At 41.6% G+C, this 23,962-nt stretch overlaps 1 protein-coding gene across 5 annotated transcripts in view; it reads right to left on the reverse strand.

The window, feature by feature from the left end:
- Positions 1 to 4,494: 4,494 nt before the first annotated feature.
- Positions 4,495 to 23,962, reverse strand: part of FBXO25 (F-box protein 25) — a 168,424-nt gene continuing 148,956 nt past the window's right edge. For 4 of the 5 annotated variants that reach the window (XM_029595772.1, XM_029595771.1, XM_029595770.1 and 1 more), the window contains one exon: positions 4,495 to 5,098. In XM_029595772.1, coding sequence (XP_029451632.1) covers positions 5,009 to 5,098 — 90 coding nt within the window. In that variant the 3' untranslated portion in view covers positions 4,495 to 5,008. Of the gene's footprint in view, positions 5,099 to 5,682; positions 5,855 to 23,962 lie in introns of those variants that run through there. The other variant, XM_029595774.1, reaches the window with a different exon arrangement.

The raw sequence follows: 23,962 nt of genomic DNA on the forward strand, positions 1-23,962 counted from the left end.
AAGAATGACCCATCCACTGTGTCCAGCAGCAATTTGCCTACTTTAGGTAAATACACATATTAATTTCCATTTCCCCTTCCCCTATATTCCTCACCCAACCTTTCAAAGTTATACAATTGGCTCATAGGATTGTAACTGCTGCTTCATGCAAGGTACCTCACTTTTTTTTTTAAAGATTTGATTGAATCAGACCACTGCTATTTTAGGCCTGGATTTATCAAAATGCGGTAAATATCGCATGGGAAGGGAAAAGGGGCGTGTTTTATGGTAATAGGGAGTTTATTGCAATTTGCGCTAATACCTATGCGAAGAGCCAAGTTACCGCAACTGTGATCACTTTTTCGCACTTTGAGGTAAGTGCCAGAATGTGGTATTTCCTACATACAAACACGAGGGGGGGACAGGACGGACCATGTTTACTACGAGAGAGAGAGAGAGAGCACCTTCAAAGTGTACTGTGCTGTCCCGTACATCTCACTCTACATGAGAAATTGGCCCCTAAACCACCACCAACACCTCACCCTAACCTATTAGATGGCCCTCCTATAGAAATATAAATACTTCATTACTATGAAAGCCTTGTAGATGGTGTGTGTCTCTCTTTTTCTGCAAGATGCGAAAATAGGAATTATTGCGCCCCACGATAAGTTTACCGCACCACACGATACTACCGATGCAAAGCGGTGTGGTAATTCTAAAATTTCCCTAAACCCGCCCCTTTTTCTTATTGCAGGCATTATCCATGCACTAATAATGCATTTTGATGAATCTAGGAGAGAGTTTGCCAACAGGATATTCCAGTTCACATTCAGCAGGTTAAATTGACTCACCAGCAACTGTTTCCCCTTCTTTTCCACTTTTTAGATGTCTTCAGTTAGATGTCTGTCCAGTTTCTCCACCTGAATTGGAGGTCACACTAGTTCACCCCAGTAAACATGAAGAGTCATTGTATCTTTTTATTACAACCCACAGCACCACCGCCTTTCCCTACACTCCATTAATTTTTGATTTTTTATGTATAGAACTACACCTCACCCTTTCCTGCCAATCCTGCCCTTCGTAAATAGATTCTCACCCAGGATGACCATATCCCATACATGGGATCCATTGAAACATGTCTCTGTGACAGCAACTATATCTAGGTCCGGTGTCCCTATCAGCCTTCAACATCGATGGAACCGATGACCCTGCTGATGTTGAGGGTTCAATGGCCATCGGTACAGCTATGAGTTCCTTTGATGTCGATGGCTCGGACATGCCCAATCTAAAGGGTCGCTCCATCTTCTAAAGTAGGCCAGATGTCCTTTTGGGGTCATCTGGGAGCATCTGCTGCAACCCTGAATGTCATGCCATGCCCCTAAGCAGAGGACATCTATCATGGTGATTCATGATAAACATGGTCCTCATACACTTGGGGCAACACTTAAATCCCATAGAGGACATGGTGCTAAAACAAAACATATGGTAGCGGCCGTCGATGGCTGTCAGGTACCCCACAGCACCACCTCCTTTGGGTTAGACAAATGAAAAGAAACATACCCAAAGCATCAAAAAACCTAAGGCCTAGATTTATCAAAAAGCAGTAAATATTGCATGCAATATAAAAAAGGGCGTGATGTATGGTAATAGCCTATTTATCGCAATGTGTGTTATCTTAGCGCTTGGCATAGGTATTACTGCAAATTAAGTTAACTCTTTGCACTTTGCGGTAATACCACAATGCTGCAAATTGCTCATTTCACCACTGAGACAGAGAGAGAATGAGAGAGAGATAGGTATTTTTATCTCTATAGGAGGCCCACTTAGTAACTCAAGGTGAGGTTTAGGTAGTAGTGTAGGGGGTTAGGGGCCACTTTGACATGCAGAGTGAGACATACGAACAGAACAGTACACGCTTGTGAAGATTTAATGCCCTTCGGAGTGAGGAAACTCACACAACGATGAGATTTGTACAATGTTCTCTCAACCTAGCTTGATGGACTCTCAACCTGGGTAACAGGGACCTTTGAATATGAAATAGAAATCGCGAAAAATCGCAGATCTTGTGAAAAAGAAGAGAAGACTTCTTAACTGCAAACCAAGGCTCAATGGAAAAGACACTGAAGGAACCCTGCGTGGATGCGTGATATAATGGCATGCTGAGCATGCTAAGAGAGGCTCAGTCAAAGTTCTAGAAACTTTACCATACATTTTCCATGCCAAGCTGTATCAGATGATGTGACTCATATGTGAGAACTACCATCCTGCTTGTCTTCAGAGAATCCACGTTATTCATTCAGCAAAAGAAATGAGAGTAACTTATCCAGTCCAATAGCAACATATAAGTGCCTACCACTTAAAACCAAAACATTTACATAGATATTTGGTTAAAGTTCTAACTAGTGCTCTAATACAAGCAAATACATTTTTAATGTGTGTGTTTTTTGTTTTTTTTTAGATAAAGGTGAGATCACAAAGTACCAAGTTTAAAAAGTTTTACCTTCAATTGCTTGGTATCTTGTAGTGGATTCCAGTGCTGGAGACACACACAGGTGTCTCTGCTACAAGAATTACAGACACTATTTTGGTATTATAACTGTTATAGAAAAAGGAAAAGACGACATTTGGAAAGCAAATTTATATAGCTACAGAAAAAGGAAAATACAAAGCTCAGAAATACTGCAATATTTGTAAAAGATTTTATATTCTTGCAAGTTAAAGAACTGCTTTACTGTGAAACAATAATTGTGTACAATGAATACATCAAAGGCATCCCACTACAAAAATTTCTGAGGAATAACAAAATTTCTACCTGAAATGGGATGCAAAGACTGAGCAGATTAACAAAATAAAGCAACAACATATAAAGAGCAAGTCAAAGTAAACATTTATTTTGGATAGTAGTAAAATAGAAAAAAAAAATATTTTTGGAGAAGTTGGTGTTAAATTTATTGTAATGTGCCTGGTGATCTCGTGGAAAAGTGGTTTTAAGCTAAATAAATAAATACAATCTTTATCAAATATCTGAAAGCTATTTCCCATAGTTTACCTTTTATTTGAATTCACTTGATAAAATGATTCAGTGAAGAATTAAATAAGGGCTGCCCATATCTGTCCTGGTGATCCTTCAGTCATTTGGGCTTTCATGGATATGCATAATAAACATGCATGAGATAAATTATATATATTTTCCTAATATGAATCATGTACATTCATTACAGAGATCCTGAACACTCAACTGACCATGGAGTCATCAAGCCATGCTTGGGAAGTGCTGGCTCACTTTGGTCTTTATGATTATGTCTCTTCAGTTGTTTATAAAATATTAATGTGAATTTTCAGTACAATTTCAAATGATAGCTAATCTAAATTATTTTAAACACTTTTGGCAAAATAGCAATGACTAAATCAGCATGGAAATTAAACTAAGCTTCTTGCTCCAGAGGTGGTCCCTTTAGGACAAAGAAAACGGAAACAGGGTAGGAAGCTTGTATAGATATCAGATTTTCAGATTCATTGAAATTTCTATTGGTGAGTGCTTTTTGAAAATTGTTTCTTAGGAGATGGAAATTTTTTTTTCTCTGAGGAAAATGATTGGTTGATGCTTTGCAATGCCTGAAGATGGTTTTTACTCTATCAATCACATACCCATGTAAGAGATGTTTCTGAAAACTGACACCCATGCTGCATATCAACATTTTCTACTTTTCTCAATTTAGCTCCTTTCAGCTGCAATAAAAATAACCATGAAAGAGAGACATTGCAACTGATTGTTGAAAGAAACTGCTAAAAGAAATATTTTCTCCACCAAACTAAAATTTTCTCGATGATAATTTTTCATTTAGAAAAATAAGTAATAAATATAACAATTATGTATGCAAAGTTAAAAGAACTAACTTTTTTCCTGCAAAGGATAACAGATCCATTAATGGATCAAATGTATTATATATTTATGTGCCAAACAAACAATTTCAGTACCAGTGTGGCATACAATTATTACATTGTGCATTTCTTTAATATTTTGTTGCTAGCTAGTATTACTCTCAGAAAGAGAAGCTGTACCATAATATTTCAACTCTGCCCTTTAATTCATGTATCATTGTCATCTAGAAAGAATTTAGCAACAATTCAATCTAAAACTCATACAAAATTTGGGGCTGGCCTGCATTTATCCTAAAAGAATAATTTTTAATATGGTCCTGCATTCCAAAATTATAAAGATCATTTCAAAATAATTAGTAGCATCTTATATTGCTGTATCATGAGTAACCACACACAAAACTTATGTTCTAATCCTCTGTACTTGTTTCTTTATACCAATACATCTTGGTTCTTATATTTTCTGTAAATATATAGGCACCATCATACACTCCCTACTATACCCCCAATCTTCCAATTATAAAATGATCCTGCCTATAGCCCAAGAAATTATATGAACATACATAACTATATGAAAATAATATAAAAAGGAAAAATGTTAATTGTGACAACAATGAATGCAAATTATTTTCAAACCACTATTAACATAACTGCTGTGCTTTAATGTGGTTAATACATTTTAAAAATATAAACAATTTACATGTGTCATTTTGTGCCCTTATATGTCATTCATATATAAAGCATTTTATTCATAAAGTATGAATATATACAACATGCAGGGTTATAAACTTGGAGACCACCAAAAGATATTGATTGAAAAATACATATGAAAATTACATTTGTATGCTAAGGAAATGCTCATTTCAGAAAAAAAGCTTAGTTATTGTTCCTTAATTCCAAACAAAACAAAAAAAAAGACTTTTACAAGTTTCTTGAAACAGGAATGTTAAAGTCAATATTAATATATATTTTATCACCAAAATTGGATCCACATGTATTTGGAACACCATGTACAAAACTTTACCTCCCAGTAAATTCTGAAATTATTACATTTGATGCACTTCAGGTTTCTCCAAAATTCAAAAAATAATGTTCAAAATACAAGTATATAACATCGCATGAGATTTTAAATTACTGACACAAAACGCAGCTAAAATTTGAAGAGGTCAATGAAGTGTTGAGGAGAAACTGGCATAAAACAGCTCTCTGGATCATTAGCTGTGCAGGGATGGCCTGAATCCTAGTAAAATGAGAGGAGGAAAAAGCAAGTGAATTAACAGCTAAACAAGGTTGAGTGAGAATATGTACATTTATTTTATTATACTAGCACTAAATAAAACTATTTCTAGATAATTTACATGGCCATGAAAGCACATCACACAGATTCTTTTTTCCTTTGGATTTTTATTTCTTTTCTAAACATATGTTAGTATTTAATTTTTGAAAGCCCCTTCTACTGAGCTATGCTCACTTTTATCAAAAGTAAATCAGATAGCTGTTATGTTGCTACTTATTGGCAACCTATATAGGTATGACACTGATACAAATAACCATTCACATACTCCAACATACATCCTCACTTCCAATATTCACTGACGCTAGTAATAAGTCAAATCAATTTGATGCTTAATAATGAGTGACCATCATAATAGGCTTCATCAATATAGCATGACGCTTTTAGACTCTGCCTTATATATAATCATAAGTCACTGGTGGTTAGTGATTATATACCAAAACAATTTTTTTTAAACTTTTTTTGTATGCAGCATTTAAAAGTCCAGCTATGGAGTACTTAACTTAATTTAGCGAGCCAATCGTTCAATTGTAACTACTGTTTTTCTTGATGGTCGATCATCTCCTCAAATACTTTGTAGGACAGTTTTCTGAAAATTTTGTTGGTACCGGCTGTTAGCACTGCTGTACTCAGATGTCTCCCTCAGGTCTCCCGACACAGAACCATGTTTCGGACATGCTGGTCCTTTATCAAGGGAATATTCTGCATCAAAAACATCACATTTGTTAACTCAAACGTTTCAAATAAATCTTAAATCAGTTAGAAATACATTTACGAACAGCTTCCTCTCTAACAACATTGACCCATTCTTTCACTCACAATATGGCGGATTGGCGTTCTTTTCCTTTTGATCACAGAGCCGTCACCGGAACTGAGTTAAATCTCCCGCCCATCGGCACTCCCTTCCATATGTCACTAGGTACCTCCTTTTTGTGTGACATATTTCTTCTGATCACAGGACTGAATTAAATCTCCCATTATACGTCACTAGGTTCCTCCCCTCAACACAGGGAATACCACTCAATATTAGCATTCAATCCTAAGGGCGCCACTATGTTTAGTCTGAAAATCCACTGCTGCTCCTTGATGTTTAAAATTTTGTTTGGATCTCCTCCACGTGGGTTATGCTGAATTTGCTCTAAAACTCTCCATCGCAAATTATCGAATGTGTGATGCAGATCCTTACAGTGGGATACCATCGGAGCTGTGATTTTGTCAGTAGTGATGCAACTGCGATGTTCTATTAATCTAGTATGAATCATCCGCTTTGTACGACAAACGTAATATAGATTACAAGGGCATACTATAAGATAAATAACATTTGTAGACGAACAATCTGTATGTCAGTATGATGAATGTACATAGCCTCGGACGTCTACCCAATCTTTGCTGGTGATTGCTTGTGCACATTCAGAACAATTTTGACATGCCCAATGTCCATGGGAACCTCCAGAATCAACGATCATTAATGGTCTCAGAAAGGAATGTACTAAGACATCTCCTAAATTTCTTCCTTTACTATAGGAAATCAATGGTGGTATGGCAAAAATCTCTGTGTGGTTTCAGGACTGTCCAATGTCGTCTAATCAAGGCTGCAATTTTTGTAGCTTTATCTGAAAAGGGTATCATGCTATAGTAACTATTAGAATCTGTGTCTAGTAACAACAATTTTTCCGCAAGTTGCAATTAACTATTTTTTGCACAATGTTTACCCTCAGTGGATGCATCCATGGTTCACCCCAAATCCAACTCTGTTCCCCCGGGCAATATTGACCCATCTACCAAAACCAGATTCATAAAAGTTTTGATGTATCTAGAAGATATCGAAGTATCTGTAACTAAACCTCGATACAATTTATCTAAGGAAGAATTCACAGCTTTGCAGTCATTGAAGGAAGACGAGTCTATCATCATTAAAAAAGCCGACAAGGGTGGTTCTGTAGTCGTACAATCTAGATATGAATATATTAGGAAAGTTGTAGCACATATACAAGATCCTAATAGTTATGAAGTTTTGTAGAACAACCCTACAGAGGATTTGCAGGAGAAAATAAAAAATTTGGTGAATGATGCGCTCGCTGTTGGTTTCCTGACATTGAAAGAAGCCAATTTTTTGCAAGTGAAATTTCCGGTATCACCTACTATCTATATGGTACCAAACGTTCACAAGGATCCAATTGATCCACCAGGGAGACCCATCATTACCACAATGGGATCACTTTTATAACCCTTGTGCACATTTGTGGATTTATTCCTACAGCCATTCGTTCCTTTGGCCCGCTCATACTGCAAGGATACAAAGCATATGTTAACAAAATTTAAATCCATCAATAATGCGTCTCAAGCCATTTTGGTCACTATGGATATCCAAGCTTTGTACACCAGTTTACCCCAACAAGATGCATTACGAATAACTGCTGAAACATTGGAAGCACGGATGCGCCCACATCGGGTCCCCACAGAATTTATAATACAGCATGTGATTGGCTGTTACTAGACACAGATTCTAATAGTAACTATGCACCACTAGTTTGCACGATACCCTTTTCAGATAAAGCTACGATTGCAGCCTTGATTACACGACATTGGACAGTACTGAAACCACACAAAGATTTTTGCCGTACCACCATTGATTTCCTATAGTACAGGAAGACATTTAGGAGATGTCTTAGTACATTGCTTTCTGAGACCATCAACGATCGTTGATTCTGGAGGTTCCCATGGACATTGGGCATATCAACATTGTTCTGCATGTGCACATGAGGACCATGTAGTACCGCCCTCGCAAATGCCGAGTCCTCCCTGGCCTGGACATCCAGACGGTAGAACCTGGAGAAGGTATGGAGGGAGGACCATGTCGCCGCATTACAGATTTCTGCAGGAGACAGCATCCTGGATTCCGCCCAGGATGTCGCTTGTGCTCTGGTAGAATGAGCCTTGACCTGTAGAGGCGGAGACTTCCCGGCCTCCACGTAAGCTGCTCTGATAACTTCTTTAATCCAGCGGGCGATGGTGGGCCGAGAGGCCGCTTCCCCTTGTCGTTTCCCGCTGTGCAGGACGAACAGATGGTCTGTCTTTCGGACGTCTTCTGTCATTCCCAGATATCTAGGCAGCAGTCTGCCTATGTCGAGATGGCGTGGCAAATGCCCTTCTTCAGATTTCTTCAAACCTGCCGTGGTAGGCAAGGATATAGTCTGATTAAAGTGAAACTGCTTAGGTAGAAAGGAGGGAACCGTGCGAAGATGGATAGCCTCTGGAGTGATCCTCAGAAAGGGATCACGGCAGGACAGTGCTTGTAGCTTTGAGACGCGGCGCGCGGAACACACCGCCAATAAGAACACCATCTTCAAGGTTAGAGAACGGAGAGACAGGCCTCGAAGGGGTCTGAAGGTGGATCCCGCGAGGAAATCCAAAACAAGGTTGAGGTTCCACAAAGGCACTGGCCACTTCAGTGGCGGACGAATGTGCTGGACTCCTTTCAGGAAGCAAGACAAATCTGGATGCGTGGCAATGGTCTTGCCATCCCTCCTGGGACCATAGCAAGACAGTGCAGCCACCTGAACTTTGATGGAGCTGAGGGAGAGACCCTTCTGAAGCCCATCTTGCAGGATATCCAGAACAATACCTGAACAAGGCCCACAAAATGGCGCCCTCCACGGCGTGCCACGCCGCCGATTCTCTGTTCCTCGGAGACCAGAAATAAGAGATGTACGCCTTACCTGATCCTCTGTGCTTCCCGGCTGGAACCCGGGCGGTCTCCGGCTGCGGTGGGAGAGGGCAAGTACCTTCACCGCCGCGTTTGAGGATATGCACCCGCTGCCTCGTCCACGCCGGGACCGAGGCGCCTCGTATGCCTCACCCGAACCTCGCCCGGGGGCTACATCCCTGCCGCGATTCGGCCACCGGACCGAGGACTTAAACCTCCGGGGGATCACGGAAATCACCCCGGGAAACTCTACTGGGGGAGGGACCTTAGGGTATCACTGCAGGAGTGCAGGGCTCGATGTTGTAGAAGTTGTAGTTGAAAGAAAGTAGAAAATAGAAAGCAGATTTGGAAAACACGCTCAGCGAGCGTGCAGGCTCTCCAAACTGCTTTGGAGAAGGAAATTACTGAGTTGCTACGCTTCCTGTGGGGGTATATATACCCGTGCTGACGTCAGATCCGTCTCCAACTGCTAGCATGAGCATACTATACCCATTCGTTCTGAGTCCATCTGGCTACACGCCAGGAAAATGTTATTTATCTTATAGTATGCCCTTGTAATCTATATTACATTGTACAAAGCGGATGATTCGTACTAGATTAATAGAACATCGCAGTTGCATCACCACTGACAAAATCACAGATCCGATGGTAATCCCACTGTAAGGATCTGCATCTCACATTTGATAATTTGCGTTGGAGAGTTTTAGAGCAAATTCAGCATAACCCACATGGAGGAGATCCGAACAAAATTTTAAACATCAAGGAGCAGCAGTGGATTTTCAGACTAAACATAGTGGCGCCCTTAGGATTGAATGCTAATATTGAGTGGTATTCCCTATGTTGAGGGGAGGAACATAGTGATGTTTAGTGGGAGATTTAATTCAGTCCTGTGATCAGAAGAAATACGTCACACAAAAAGGAGGTACCTAGTGACGTATGTAAGGGAGTGCCAATGGGCGGGAGATTTAACTCAGTTCAGACGACGGCTCTGTGAACAAAAGGAAAAGAACGCCAATCCGCCATATTGTGAGTGAAAGAATGGGTCAATGTTGTTAGAGAGGAAGCTGTTCGTAAATGTATTTCTAACTGATTTAAGATTTATTTGAAACGTTTGAGTTAACAAATGTGATGTTTTTGATGCAGAATATTCCCTTGATAAAGGACTAGCATGTCCGAAACACGGTTCCGTGTCGGGAGACCTGAGGGAGACATCTGAGTACAGCAGTGCTAACAGCCGGTACCAACAAAATTTTCAGAAAACTGTGCTACAAAGTATTTGAGGAGATGATCGACCATCGAGAAAAACAGTAGTTACAATGGAACTATTGGCTCGCTAAATTAAGTTAAGTACTCCATAGCTGGACTTTTAAATGCTGCATACAAAAAAAGTTTAAAAAAATTATTTTGGTATATAATCACTAATCACCAGTGACTTATGATTATATATAAGGCAGAGTCTAAAAGCGTCATGCTATATTGATGAAGCCTATTATGATGGTCACTCATTATTAAGCATCAAATTGATTTGACTTATTTCTAGCATCAGTGAATATTGGAAGTGAGAATGTATGTTGGAGTATGTGAATGGTAACTTATGGCCCAACTATCCATTACAGAGTTTGTTGTCACTCTCCGGTTTAGATTTAACTGATACAAGTAACCATGAATAAAATGTGAATAGCTGAATGTAGACTTGGAAAGAAATGATTAAAAAGTGGGTTCAGCAAGAATAAGAGACATAAAAAGTTTATTCATAAAAAGTGTAAAAATATAAAATACAAGTACACAAAGGAAGAAAGATGCAGTGTTACGAAAAATAAATGAAGCAAGACAGCTCAGAATCAGGCAAGCTGACATTTTGAAGAATCTAGACAGTACTGCTGCCTACGAAGCGTCCTAAGACCCTGCACAGAAACCAGAATACAACTAAAGTGCAGAACCCTAATACTGGCCCCCAAACATTAAAAGGAATATAGAGTATCAAAATATGGTGTCACATATACTCTTCAGATACACACAGGGAAGAATTCTATTAAATCAACCTCTGATCAGCTAGGTTGAAATGTGCTCTTTAACCCAAGGTTCATATTTCAGGCAATGTAGAGATAAAATCAAACTGCCTAATTTGTTCCTAAAAATCAGGTTTAACTTACACACCTAGTTTATTATTTTAAATTGTTACCGTACTATGATGGCACACGAGTAATTTGTAATCTATACCACCCATATTTCTCTTTATCGTGCCCTTCTGTAAACCGTTGTGATGGTATTTAACTTGACGGTATAGAAAATCTTTTTAAATAAATAAATAAATAAATTTGAGGTGAAAGAAAATCCTACAAGTGCTTTTAAATTGCTATTCTTCCATTAATCTAAGTCAGGATTTCCTGTCAGGTAATGTAAAAACTGTGTTACCATGAGAACTCTCAAACAGCTTGGTGTCAACAGGTTAATAATTTATTTTGAAATAACTATGTAAAATGGTACATAAGCACAAACTTATAAAATATGTTGCTAATGTCAATTCAAATGTTTTCTCTTTGAAACACATGCAAACTGGTTACAATAAAACCTTCATAATTGTTTTAAATTTACTGAACAAATTGAAAGCGTACAAGCAAATAGGGACTTGGTGCCAAGATTTTATAATTGGCACAGAATGTGGCCAGGGCTGGTTTTAGCACTGGGGGTATCCCACCCTCTATGGCAGGGGGTAGAGGTTACACATCTTTAAAGCCAACCCTTTTCAGCCCTTCTCCTCCTTCCCCAGTGGCCCAATAACAGAAGAGTGGAGCCAACAGCTGATGCTTCTAACCTCCCTTCACTGCCTCCTCTCTTTCCCAGGCAGTTCAGTTTACAGATCAACTGTTTGAACCTTGCAAGCCCTGTGGGCTCTTCTGCCAGTCAGCCCACAGGGAGAGAGAGGGAAGGCTGCAACAGCTGTTCTTTGGACCCCCCAAACCATGTCAGGGAAGAAGCTCTTGGGCCCTGCAGGTGATTGGGGTTGGAAGGGCAGTAGCTCTTCATCCCCAAGGGCTATACTGGGAGAGGGTGGCAGTTCCTCTTCAGCTGCACTGAAAGGAACAGTAGTGCACAGGTCGCAAACCCTAAAAGCTGGCTTTCAATGTAGCTACACTTATGATTCATCATCTTTTAGTTTTACATTTTCAACAAGCACAAAAAGTGACAAACAGGTCTAGTACCACTACCAGCCAGCAGGTACTATTAAGAGAATTGTAATGGGCTAACATTCTACATTAACAAAAGACAGAGAAACTGCCTTAGATATCATGTTTAACTATTAACAAGAGAATGTTTTATGTATGTCACAAAAGTATAATTACCATGCAAAAACCCACAAACAATGCTTTTTATATTTACCAGGCAAACAAATCTCACTCCCCCCCCCCCCCGACCTGTCAATAGAACCAATCGAAATTGTTGTGTGGGATGCAAGATAAACATAAGTTACAGATAAGATTAATTGCCTCTTACATAAGTTTGACACTTATGTCCACCGGGAGTAAAGAAAATAAAGGTCTTCAAACAGCTTGGAAACCATTTAGCAAGTTAGGGCAAGTATGATCCACTGATCGGTATTCCAACAAAATTAAGTCTATCATTGCCAATTTCCAAGCATCCAATAGAGGGCATGAGCTGTCCAGCCAGACCTTCAAAATACCCTTCTTAGCAACTAAACAACATTTAGAGAGTAATATTTTGTGATGTTTCTTGACAATAAGTTTTTGGAAGGCAACCTAGAATACAAAAGGATTCAGATCAAGCATGAATGAGAGCACCCAAATTAGTCAAAAATGTTTTTACGGACTCCCAAAAAGCTTGAATATTCGGGCAGATCCAAAGACAATGTAAAAAGGTTACTGCCTCTATTTTATATTTTCCACAGGCATTGGAGCTTGTGATGCCTACCTTGAAAGCCTTAAGCTGCCAAAAATAAGCCTGATGATTAATAAAATATTGCATCTCTCTCATGGATTTACTTTGGGCAGCCTTATATAACAATAATGAACAAGCAAAAAGGTCATGTTCCATCATTTCAATTGCCAGGTCTGTACTCCATATATTAGCTAGAGAGATCATGGTCGAATATTTAGTAAGGGACAATAAGTATTTATATAATAGGGACAGAGACAACTGTCTCCTCCGGACTAGACTGAAACAGGCCCAACGTATATCACCCCCTGCCCTGGTTCAACAATCTATCTGTATAGCTTTTTAATTGCAAATAGTAAAAAAAAAAAAAGTCAGTCTTACATAACAGATCATGTGAGAACAAAGAAGGAAAGGCATATATATATTCTTTGTTATTAACAATAAAAGGAGCCAGGACCCCCAAAACATTATCCCTAAGCTCAGTAAATCTCTGATGCATATTACCTGGTATAAAGTTGCCATTGCCCACCAGCGGCAGCAAAGGAGAAATTTCCCTAGAGAGATTTAGCAAATCCCTCACAAATTTCCGTGAGTATCGATTGGCACGAACCAGCAGCGAGTGGGCAATGTGATATGACAAAACGCCCCCCTCTAGCATGCAGAACATAGGTAGTACCAAAGGGTTTAAGATAGCTTTTCTCATAGAGCAAACAAAACGATCTAACTTTTCCTCCCAACCACTCCCCCCACCAATATCAGATTACAGGCTATGCTGTAATACTTCAAGTTAGAAAACCCAGTCCCCCTTCATCTTTTGGGGCCATTAATTTAGACAAGGACAATCGAGGTTTGCAACACTGCCATAAGAATTTGTTAAATAATTGATAAAGCAAATGCAAGTCTTTCTGGCACAAAAGCAAGGGAGCCAATTGAAACAGATAAAGGAGTTTAGGTATCAGAACCATTTTTACTGGTGCCACTCCCCCATTAGTGATATAGGGAAATTCAGCCATGAATCCAACTTATGCCTAATTTCATTAATTATAGGCATTACATTACAGGGATACCATTGGGCAGGATTTGAGTGGATAATGATACCCAAGTAATGAAAGAGACTCATTGGCCCAAGTCAATGGAAATGTTAACCACTGGAATTGCAGGTGACCTCAGATATCTAAACCTTTGGATTTGTCAAGATTTAACTTTATCCCCCCAAAACTGCCAAACTCTAATCATTTGCAATACTATATGTAAAGAGCTGTGTGTATTCGTCAAGGTTATCAACATATCACCTGCAAATAAAATTTTTACGGGTTCAGTGCCTAAGGCCATCCTCTGTACTCCAGTATCTGTTTTTAATTTCAAAACCAAAGGTTCCAAGGTTAGTATAAATAAAATAGGTGATAGCCGATAACCTTGTCCAGTACCATGAGTCAATGAAAATGGCAACAAATTTAAACTATTAACATTTATGAACGTCGTTGGGCTAGAATATAAAATGTTTCTCGCCTCCAATATAGGCCCAACAAAACTACAATGAGACAGGACTCATTTCAAACATTTCCAGGATACTCTATCAAATGCTTTCTCAGCATTGAAGCTAACCACCAGTGGATCTATGGGTTTAGAATAAATGCTAGATTCCACTGCCAGCAACAAAGCCAGATTGTTCTGGGGGAAATCAAGTCAGGCATGATATATTTTAGTTGATTTGCAATTCGCATAGATCTTCACATCCAAATTTTATAAGGAGACTGGCTGGGTATGGTCTATGGTAAGCTGCAATTGCACTCAGATGAACTCTAATCGAGGTGACAGCAAGACCCGAAGCATATAAGGTATAAAGGTAGTCCAGGAGTAGCTCCGGGGAACAGTCCAAGTGGGGAATTTTGTTAGATGTGCACCAATTGATATAACGTTTCCATTTGAATCCATAATTGCGCCTCGTTCACTGTTTCCTAGATTCCGACAATATTTGCTGGGCTGTTTCAGAAATGCCTTGCTCTTCTAGCAGGAGCCGCTCAATCTCCATGCCATCAAGTGAAGAGAGGCGTGAAGTGGGTGAAGAAGCGTACCTTGTTGTTGGATTAGGAGATCTGACCGATTTGGTAGACCATTTGAGCCCATGGACTCTGCTCACATAAAATACTTAACCGGGAAGGTAGTATTCTTAACAGCAGTTACTTCTGCTTATGGAAAGGCGAAGTAGATAACTGTACCAAGGTTGCCTGGGCCACGCAGATGCTATGAGGATTAATTTTGCCCGGTCCATTATACACTTTTGAATAATTCTTGTGATGAGTGGTATTGGAGGGAAAGCGTACATCAGGCTTTCGTGCCATGGAATTATGAGTGCATCTTGTGCTATTCTGTTGGGAGTTGGCCACAGTGAGCAGAAACGAGGAAATTGAGCGTTTCCCTCTGTTGCAAAGAGATCTATTGTCGGAGTCCCCCATTTTCGAAAAAGACTTTGAACTTCATCTGTGTTGAGAGTCCATTCGTGAGGATAAAATACCCGACTTACAGGCCGATACAGTACAGTGCGCTCGTTAGCCAGCATTTGGACGAGCTAGCTTTACCCCTTATTCAGTAAGGGGTAATAGCTCGTGCAAAACGTGTGTCCAACCCCCCCGAACCTAATAGCGCCCGCAACATGCAAATGCATGTTGATGGCCCTATTAAGTATTCCCGCGTGATTCAGAAAGCAAAATGTGCAGCCAAGCCGCACATTTTGCTTTCAGAAATTAGCGCCTACCCAAAGGTAGGCGCTAATTTCTCCGGGCACCAGGAAAGTGCACAGAAAAGCAGTAAGAACTGCTTTTCTGTGCACCCTCCGACTTAATATCATGGCGATATTAAGTCGGAGGTCCCGAAAGTTTAAAAAAGTAAAAAATAATTTAAAAAAATAAAAAATTAAAATGGGCCCGTGGCTGGTGGGTCGAAAACTGGACGCTCAATTTTGCCGGCGTCTGGTTTCTGAACCCGTGGCTGTCAGCGGGCTCGAGAACAGACACCGGCAAAATTGAGAGTCGGCTGTCAAACCTGCTGACAGCCATCGCTTCTGTCAAAAAAGAGGCGCTAGGGACGCGGTAGTGTCCCTAGCGCCTCTTTTTACCGCAGTGCCTAATTTTAATAAATAAACAAAAAGTTGAGAAGCCCGTTGAGCAGATTGTGTTCTTTGTTTGTAATACGCTAATGCCCTTTTGCAGTCCAGCGTATGTAGCATACGTTCCCTGTCGTTGGAATGAGGCTTGGGAAAGAATGTTGGAAATTCTATTGTTTGATTTAATTGGAAGGGTGATACTACTTCTGGAAGGAAAGTTGGGTGAGTTCGAAGAACTGCTTTTTGGTGGAAAAACTGTAAATATGGAGCGTAGTGAACTAAGGCTTGCAATTCACTGACTCTTCTTGCAGAAGTAACTGCTGTTAAGAATACTACCTTCCTTGTTAAGTATTTTATATGAGCAGAGACCATGGGCTCAAATGGTGGTAACGTTAGTTGTTCTAATACTACGTTCAGGTTCCACGGCACTGGTGGTTTAGCAATGGGCGAACGAAGGTGCGTGAGTCCTTTGATGAAACGAGACACCAATCACGCGCACAGGAGAGCCGGTGCTCGCCCACTCTCCCGCGTTTTTACTGTATCGGCCCATTAATCTGTCCGCACTGGAATTTGCAATTCTGGTAAGTACATTGCTTGCAGATGAATGGAATGTTGATGTGCTAATTGGAAGATCAGCAGGGCTTCCTGACAAAGGGACCATGAACTGGATCCTCCTTGTTTGTTTACGTAAAACATCACCACTTGGTTGTCCGTGTAGACAATCACTCTGCGACCCCGTAGATGGGCCTGGAACACTTGAAGGACGTTTCTGATCGCCCGAAGCTCCAATAGGTTAATTTGTAAGTGTTGTTCAGACGGGGACCATAGACCTTGAGTTTCCAGGAGGTCTAGATGGGCTCCCCATCCTTTGCGAGATGCATCTGTGGTTAGGACTGCATTGTGAGGAGGTGGGTTGAACAATGCTCCCTTGGAAAGGGTGGATTTCTTGAGCTACCAACTGATGTCCTGTGCCATTTCCGCAGTGAGTATTAGGAGGTTGTGCAATGGCTGCGAGTATTGATTCCATTGTCGCTTCAATCCCCATTGTAGAAGACGCATGTGAAGTCTGGTATTGGGAACAGTGAAAATGGCTGCTGCCATATGACCCAACACCATTAGTATCTGACGTGCCGTCTGTTTTTGTGTGTGGAGAAGAATTCGGAGGAGGTGACACATTTCGAGTTTTCTGTTTTCCAGTAGAAATGCTCTATGGCATATCGTGTCTAGTCGAGCACCAATGAATTGAAGAATGTGAGTGGGTTTCAAGTTCGATTGGTGATAATTGATTATTAGACCCAGAGCGTTCAGATACTAACAACTGTTGAAGGTGCTGTATCAATATTTGTGGGCTCGACGCTACTATGAGCCAGTCATCCAGATATGGAAAGATTGACAACCCTGACGTAAGTGAGCCATCACTACTACCATACACTTGGTAAAGACTCTGGGTGCCGCCGAGAGTCCAAAGGGGAGAACTTTGTATTGGTAATGTTGCTTGTATTGAAAGCAGAGGTACTGCCACGAGGATGGGTGGATGGGAATATGTGTATAGACATCCTCCAAGTCTATTGAGCACATCCAAACATTTGGTTGTAGCAGAGCAAGAATGGACTTTAGGGACACCATTTTGAACTTCTCCTTGACCAGATATTTGTTCAAGTCCCAGAGATCCAGGATTGGACGAAGTCCTCCCGATTTCTTTGGAATGAGGAAATATGGGGAGTAAAACCCTGTGTTCAGGGTTGTGTGTGGTACAACTTGGATTGCTTGCTGTTGTAGAAGTATGGAGACCTCTTGGCCGAGTTGAGGATGATTCTTTCGCATCGACTGATGTTGTACATGAGGGAGGAGGGATTTTGTGGTAAACTGGAGTTGGTACCCTTGTTTTATTATCTCTAGAACCCACTGGTCTGAAGAGATCGATTCCCATGCCGGTAGGCATTGTTGAAGTCTGCCCAGGGGTGCTGCTTGCTGTAGTAGTGGTGGCTAAGGATTCAAAAAGACTGCGTGGATTTTATTGGGACCGCCGGTTGCTGTGTCTGCTGCAGTTGGGCCCTCGGTTTTCCTCTATTTTGTGATGGTTGTTGAGGCGTTTGTTGTCTTTGATATTGAGGGTATGACGGTTGCCGATAAGGTTGAAAAGAACGATATGGCCGTTTAGCAAAGGGTTGGCAGCGATTGTTACCAAAGTATTGGCGTGAAGAGGTAAATGGTGACTGTGTGGTTAACGACTGTATCGCTATAGCTTGCTCCTTCAGTTGAGCGACAGTCGTCTGGAATCGTTCTCCAAAGAGGTTGTCCCCTATACAGAGCAAATTCGCAAGCTTGTCGTGAAGGTCTTCCCTAATAGCACTAGCTCTGAGCCAGGCTAACCGTCGAGCTGACAGCCCTGTAGCGGAAGCCCTCGAAGAGATTTCAAAGCCTTGGTAAACAGCCCACATGAAGTGTCTGGAACATTCCTCCATGTCTTGGATTGAGGAATTGGTTGTGCTGTGGAAGAAAGCAGACCTTTTGTCACCTGAATACATTCGTATATGTATTGGACCATATAGAATTGGTGGGTGTATATTTGTGCTGCTAGCATAGAATTTTGATAACTTTTTCGGCCAAATTTATCTAGGGTACGATTATCCTTTCCAGGAGGATAAGAGGTGTGAGACTTTGATCTCTTTGAGCGTTGCATCACAGATTCCACCACGATGGATGTGTGTGGAAGTTGCGGCACTGTATAAGATGCTTTTGGCATTCGGAATTTCAGATCGGTCTTTCGCGAAACCGCAGTCAGAGTATGTGGGGTTTCCCATGACTTCTTAAGTACCGTGTCTACTAGTACCTCCTGTGGGGATAGAGATGCTGGTTCCCCCGGAGTCTCAAAGAGTTTTAGGAGACCAAGTGTTTCCGATCTTGGGTCAGGTAACTTTTGCACTTCTAAATGAAGGATGGTGCCAAGTTATCTAAAAACGTAGGATACAATAGATCTTCAGGAGGAGAATAAGGCTCCTGTGGTTGATCTGGGGGATCTGAAGGGTAACCTGTTGAGGAAGAGATTGTTGAGCGAGATGGAGAAGCTCCCGGTGATGGATGTTCGGGCACAGCCGTGTCATGTACCAACGGTGTTGGTGAAAGCTCTGGTTGTGACTGATTCTCTTCCTGACCTTGTGTTTCCAGAGAACTAGGTGAGGAAGCATCCGGTAACTGAAAGGAAGATTGAAGAGAGTCAAAGAAGCCTCATAAAGCCTCAGATAAGTGAGAGAAAGCCTGTTTCGCCATTGGAGGCATCCTCGGACGAGGGCCCACAGCTGGAGGGGCTGGGGTCTCATGTGAATCAGGCCTTACTGGTAATATACTGGGTTCTGGAACCTGATCGTCCTTATCCTGTGGTTTATCGGTTCCAGATAGGGATTTGGCGTGTTCATGCCTTGGACGTACGTTACTCTGTACAGATGAATGTGAAGACGCGGAAGAATATGGTCTGGAAGATGAATACTGACCACATCCCTCCCCAATGTAGTGGAATGTCTTGAGGTCCTGGCATGAGGTGATGAAGTAGACTGAATAATCCCTATCCGACATTTGACTTTTAGATTGAAGTTGACTACGGTCCCTATGTTTTTTTTTTTTTTTAAAGGGGCCGTGTTCCCTTGGGCGGTACGCCTTGTGTCTTTTTTGTTGTGGCATTGAGTCCCAAGACGTCGAGTGTCTGGAGGAATGCTGCTTCTTACGCTTATGCGTAGACTTATGTGTCCGTGGTGTCAATTGCGGCGAAAGCGCCAATAGATGCTTCGGTTGTGTTGAAGGCTGTGGTGTCTGCGATTGTACTCCTTTCGGCGCCGGTTGTTCTTGCCTCGACTCCTTTTGCTTCATTGCCGCCACGGGTCGTTGTTCTCCCGAAGCAGGTTGCTCTGATGTCGAAGCAGGCTGCTTCGGGTTAGACGCCAAATGCTTCGGCCTCGAGTCGTGCTCCATTGTCGGCGGATGTTGCATCGGCTTCGGTGTGCACTCCGACGGCACTTGCATCTGCTTCGCTGAAGCATGCATCGGCATCGGATGATGCTTCGATTTATGCGATTCGTGCGATGTGGCGAATGTTCCCGGCGCCGCTTTCTGCCGGCGCTGTGCACCTGTGTCAGCGGGCCAGATCCCTGGGAGCCGCTTCCCATTGGGTGCAACGCTACGACCGAATCCCTTCCTCTTTCCAATGACTCTCCAGGCCTGGAGAGCTTGGAGTCTAAAGAGGACGCTCATCTCGCCGCTGGGGCCGATATTTCAGTTGGCCCCGGCGAGGAATGGGACTTGGGGGGGGGGGGGGGCGCATAGGAGCCACCTATTGCCTGTTGGAGGTCTTGAATCTTCTGGGCTCTCTGCCTTCGGGCCCTCGGAGACATCCGGCCACACTTGTCACAGTCGGCCTGGATGTGTTGTGGGCTGAGGCAGCAGGGCTAATTCAGCCCTGCCATCAATGGGAAAATATTTTGTATTTAACACACTTTGAGTAGGCAAAAAAATGTTGTTTTATTGCCTCAAAGATCCTATCATTCAGCTCTATCTTATATTTCGTTCACTGCTGTGTTAATTCCATTATAACTGTGTCCAATTCCTTTTTTTTAACCTATCACAACTTATAATATCCCCAGCCCAACACCGCTTTGGCCATTTCTCAAGATATCACTGGGTCAGATTTATGTTGAGCTTTATTTACTGCATAATCAGTTTATATAGCTTTTTAAATATTTCTTATCCCATACTAGCTAACAGGCGAATACAGTAAATGCGGCCGCGGTTACCCTGTTTCTAAACCCACTTTCTACTCACAATTTGGCCGTGTTAGACCAACCCGCGATCCACTATCCCTTTTAACCCATCCTTACCGCCTCTTTAAATCAACTGGTAACCCTTTCCGCCCGCGGCATGTATATGAGATGTAAACGATCGGATTAGCTATTCCCTCCCATACAGTAACGCGCGCCCTGATTATCGCTTTTTAAACCTGCAGTTTTGCCGCGCGTTTAACCTAACTTACCGCCTACCCTTACCCCTGAGTTAGAGGTAAGGGTAGGTGGCAAACTTTCCCCCAGCCCCCACTCACCTGCCCTGGCCGCGTCCATGGGTGCCGGTCTCCAGGGCAGCCCCAGTCCTCTCTAGGCGTACGGGCGTACGCTTTCGCCGCCCGTACGCCGCACGGGCCCCCAAGCGTACACTTTCGCTGGCTTGGGGGCCCGTGCACTATGGGCATCCATCTTTGCCGGCGGGGGCCGCTTTCGCCGCTGGGCATCCACTTCCTGGTACCTGTTATTTCAAATGTCATTTGAAATGACATTTGAAATGACAGGTACCAGCGCACCCAGGATACTGTATAGGCGCTGTATAGCGCCTATACAGTAAAATGGATTGCGCTTCATGGACGCGCGTTGGACGCGGCTTGCTTTTGAATGCAATTTAAATACAGTATCGAGCGGTAGGTGATGCAGACTGTGCGTGCAGCAAACGCAGGTGCGCCTGGCACTAACGCACCTCTTTCTACCGCTCCTTACTGTATCGGCCTGTAAGTTGGCATTTCCCAATTAGAAAAATTCTGGCTGAACTATCATGCATGTCCTGGGCAGAGAACGGAAATCACTAAAGGTTCAAATGTTGAACTTTTAGTATTAAGAGAAAAAAACACTCAGAAACCAATATTCAATTTTAAGTTCAATATCATGGCACCCGACATAATTAATATAATCTCTTGTTATCAAGTTTAAGATTCTCCAAATATCTAATACTTGCAATGTATCACATAAAGAATGTACACCCTTCATTGTCGCTAAAGATTTAAACATTCTACTAGACTGGAGATCTAACTTGGGATTCCTGATAAAGTTCAAATCATCTCCCAAAATAATCGAGTCAGGGCCCAAAAAATTATATTTGTGGTGATTGTAGTGAAAAGAGAATGATCATATTGATTAGGGGCATAAATTGAAGCTAAAATAATAGATTTCACAAATAAATTCCCCAAGGGGATGAAAAATCTACCCTTAGGATTTACAATAGATTTTTGCAATTGAAAAGAGAAAGACCTATGAATTAGAATAGTAATGCCACAACTTTTAGAAGAACCTTGAGCTGCATATAATATAATGATTTATTCATTTCCTTTTCAGCTTAAGGTGTTATAAAAAGATATGTTTCCTGCAAGAAAGACCACTGTACATGTTAGCCTATTCAAATGTGCTAACACTTTACATTTCACAGGCCTGCCTAGATCTACCAAATTCCAAGACACACATTTAAAGGGGGTTGCCATCCCAAATCTGAGGCATACATAATATCCAAAAAAGCTTTAATGAATTTCTTAGGACTGCACTGTGTCCCAGATCAAACATCAAGTCCCGACTAATATTGCAAGCTCTAAAGCACTATTGAAATTTATAGAAAATGTAAGCAATCACTCTGGTATGCTACTGCAGCTACAAAATTATGCTCCTTTCCTCTCACTTCCTATTCCAAACCTAAACTACCTTCCCCCAAAAACCCATAACGAAACCAAACAATATATTCTGAAAGAGGCTCCAAACAGAACAGGAGCAAGAGAGTCACAATTTATATGGGTTCAGCTTTCCACATTATTTCATAGTCTACATTATTTATTTATTTATTTTTAGATTTTTATATACCGGTGTTCCTATATGAAATAAAGATCACATCGGTTTACATTGAAACAGAACATGAAAATTGCCAAAAGGCATTACATAGAACAAGGTTATGAAACTTGGAACAGTGTACATAAGTTCAAAATTTAACAATAACGTTGTAACATTGATGACCAAAAGATAAAGGAGAAAAAAAAAAAAAAAAAAGACTTAAACAATTAAGTTGACAGGTCTTATTGAGCATAAAAATTATAACGTATAAGTGAGAAAGTCTCAAGTGTCCTGCAGCAAGAGATTAGATACCGAAGTAGGTAGTGGTATGGAAAATGGGGGTTTGTGAAGAAGATATGTTCTTGCTGGTTGGAGGGGAAAAAATGATGATCATGGTCCTGGAAAAGCTTGGCTAAAGAGCCAGGTTTTAAGTTTTTTTTTGAATGAAGAGTGGCAGAACTCAAGCCGAATGTCTGGTGGGAGCGCATTCCATTGAATGGGGCCTGCTGTAGATATGGCACGTTTATGATGCGAGGATTTTGTTGAAGGTACATAGAGTGTGCCTTTATATGCTCCTCTGATGGGTCTAGAGGAGGAGTGAGGGCGTAGTTGGTTACATAATTGAAGAGGAGAGATATTGTGAATGGATTTATGAATTACGGTGAGTACTTTATATAGGATCCTTTGCTTTATAGGCAGCCAGTGGAGGAGCTTGAGAATGGGGGTGATGTGATCTCTTTTATTCGTATTGGTAAGGATTCTGGCTGCAGAGTTCTGTAGCATTTGGAGGGGTTTGATGGATGAATATGGAAGGCCTTAAACTATGTCAGCAACTGTAGATAAAACGGATCTTGTTGACAGTGTCATACAACTCTTTTAAGCATTCATTTTAGCCCTTGTGGGAAATTTCTTATAAACTAAACATTTTATTCAGTAAAGGCTGGATTTTAAAAGCCCAGCATGCGTAAAAATCACCTGAGTGCGCCGTGTGCATTTTCAAAAGGGCCTGGCCACATGCATAGGTGGCGATACCTGCACAAGTTCCGGGCCCTAAAAAAAGGTGGGGCAGGATGGGGCGGGACAGAGGCTGGCCAGGACAGTGGCCATTAGCTGCTGTCCCGGGGAAGCACATGCCAGCAGCCAGCCAGCGTGCGTAACTTACTTCTGATCCTGAGGAGCAGTAAGTAAGAAAGTTTAAAAAATGGTGAAAGGTAGGTTAGGTTTAGAGAGTGGGAAGAAGAGGGGGAAGGGGAAGGAAGGTTCTCTCCCAGTCTTCTCCTTAATTGGAGCGGTCGTGGAGGGAACTGGGGAAGGCCCTATTGCGTCGCCGTGCGAAATTTGCAAAAATTCACCCCTCCCTGCGCGTGCCGCATGCACATGCCCACGTGTATTATAAAATCCGGCGCCACCGTGTGCATGTTATAAAATCGGCACGTCCATGTGCGTGCGCAGAGAACCATGCACACATGGACACGCGCACGTAT

Source organism: Rhinatrema bivittatum, chromosome 3 (genome assembly GCF_901001135.1).
Source record: "Rhinatrema bivittatum chromosome 3, aRhiBiv1.1, whole genome shotgun sequence".
Classification (NCBI taxonomy): Eukaryota; Metazoa; Chordata; class Amphibia; order Gymnophiona; family Rhinatrematidae; genus Rhinatrema; species Rhinatrema bivittatum.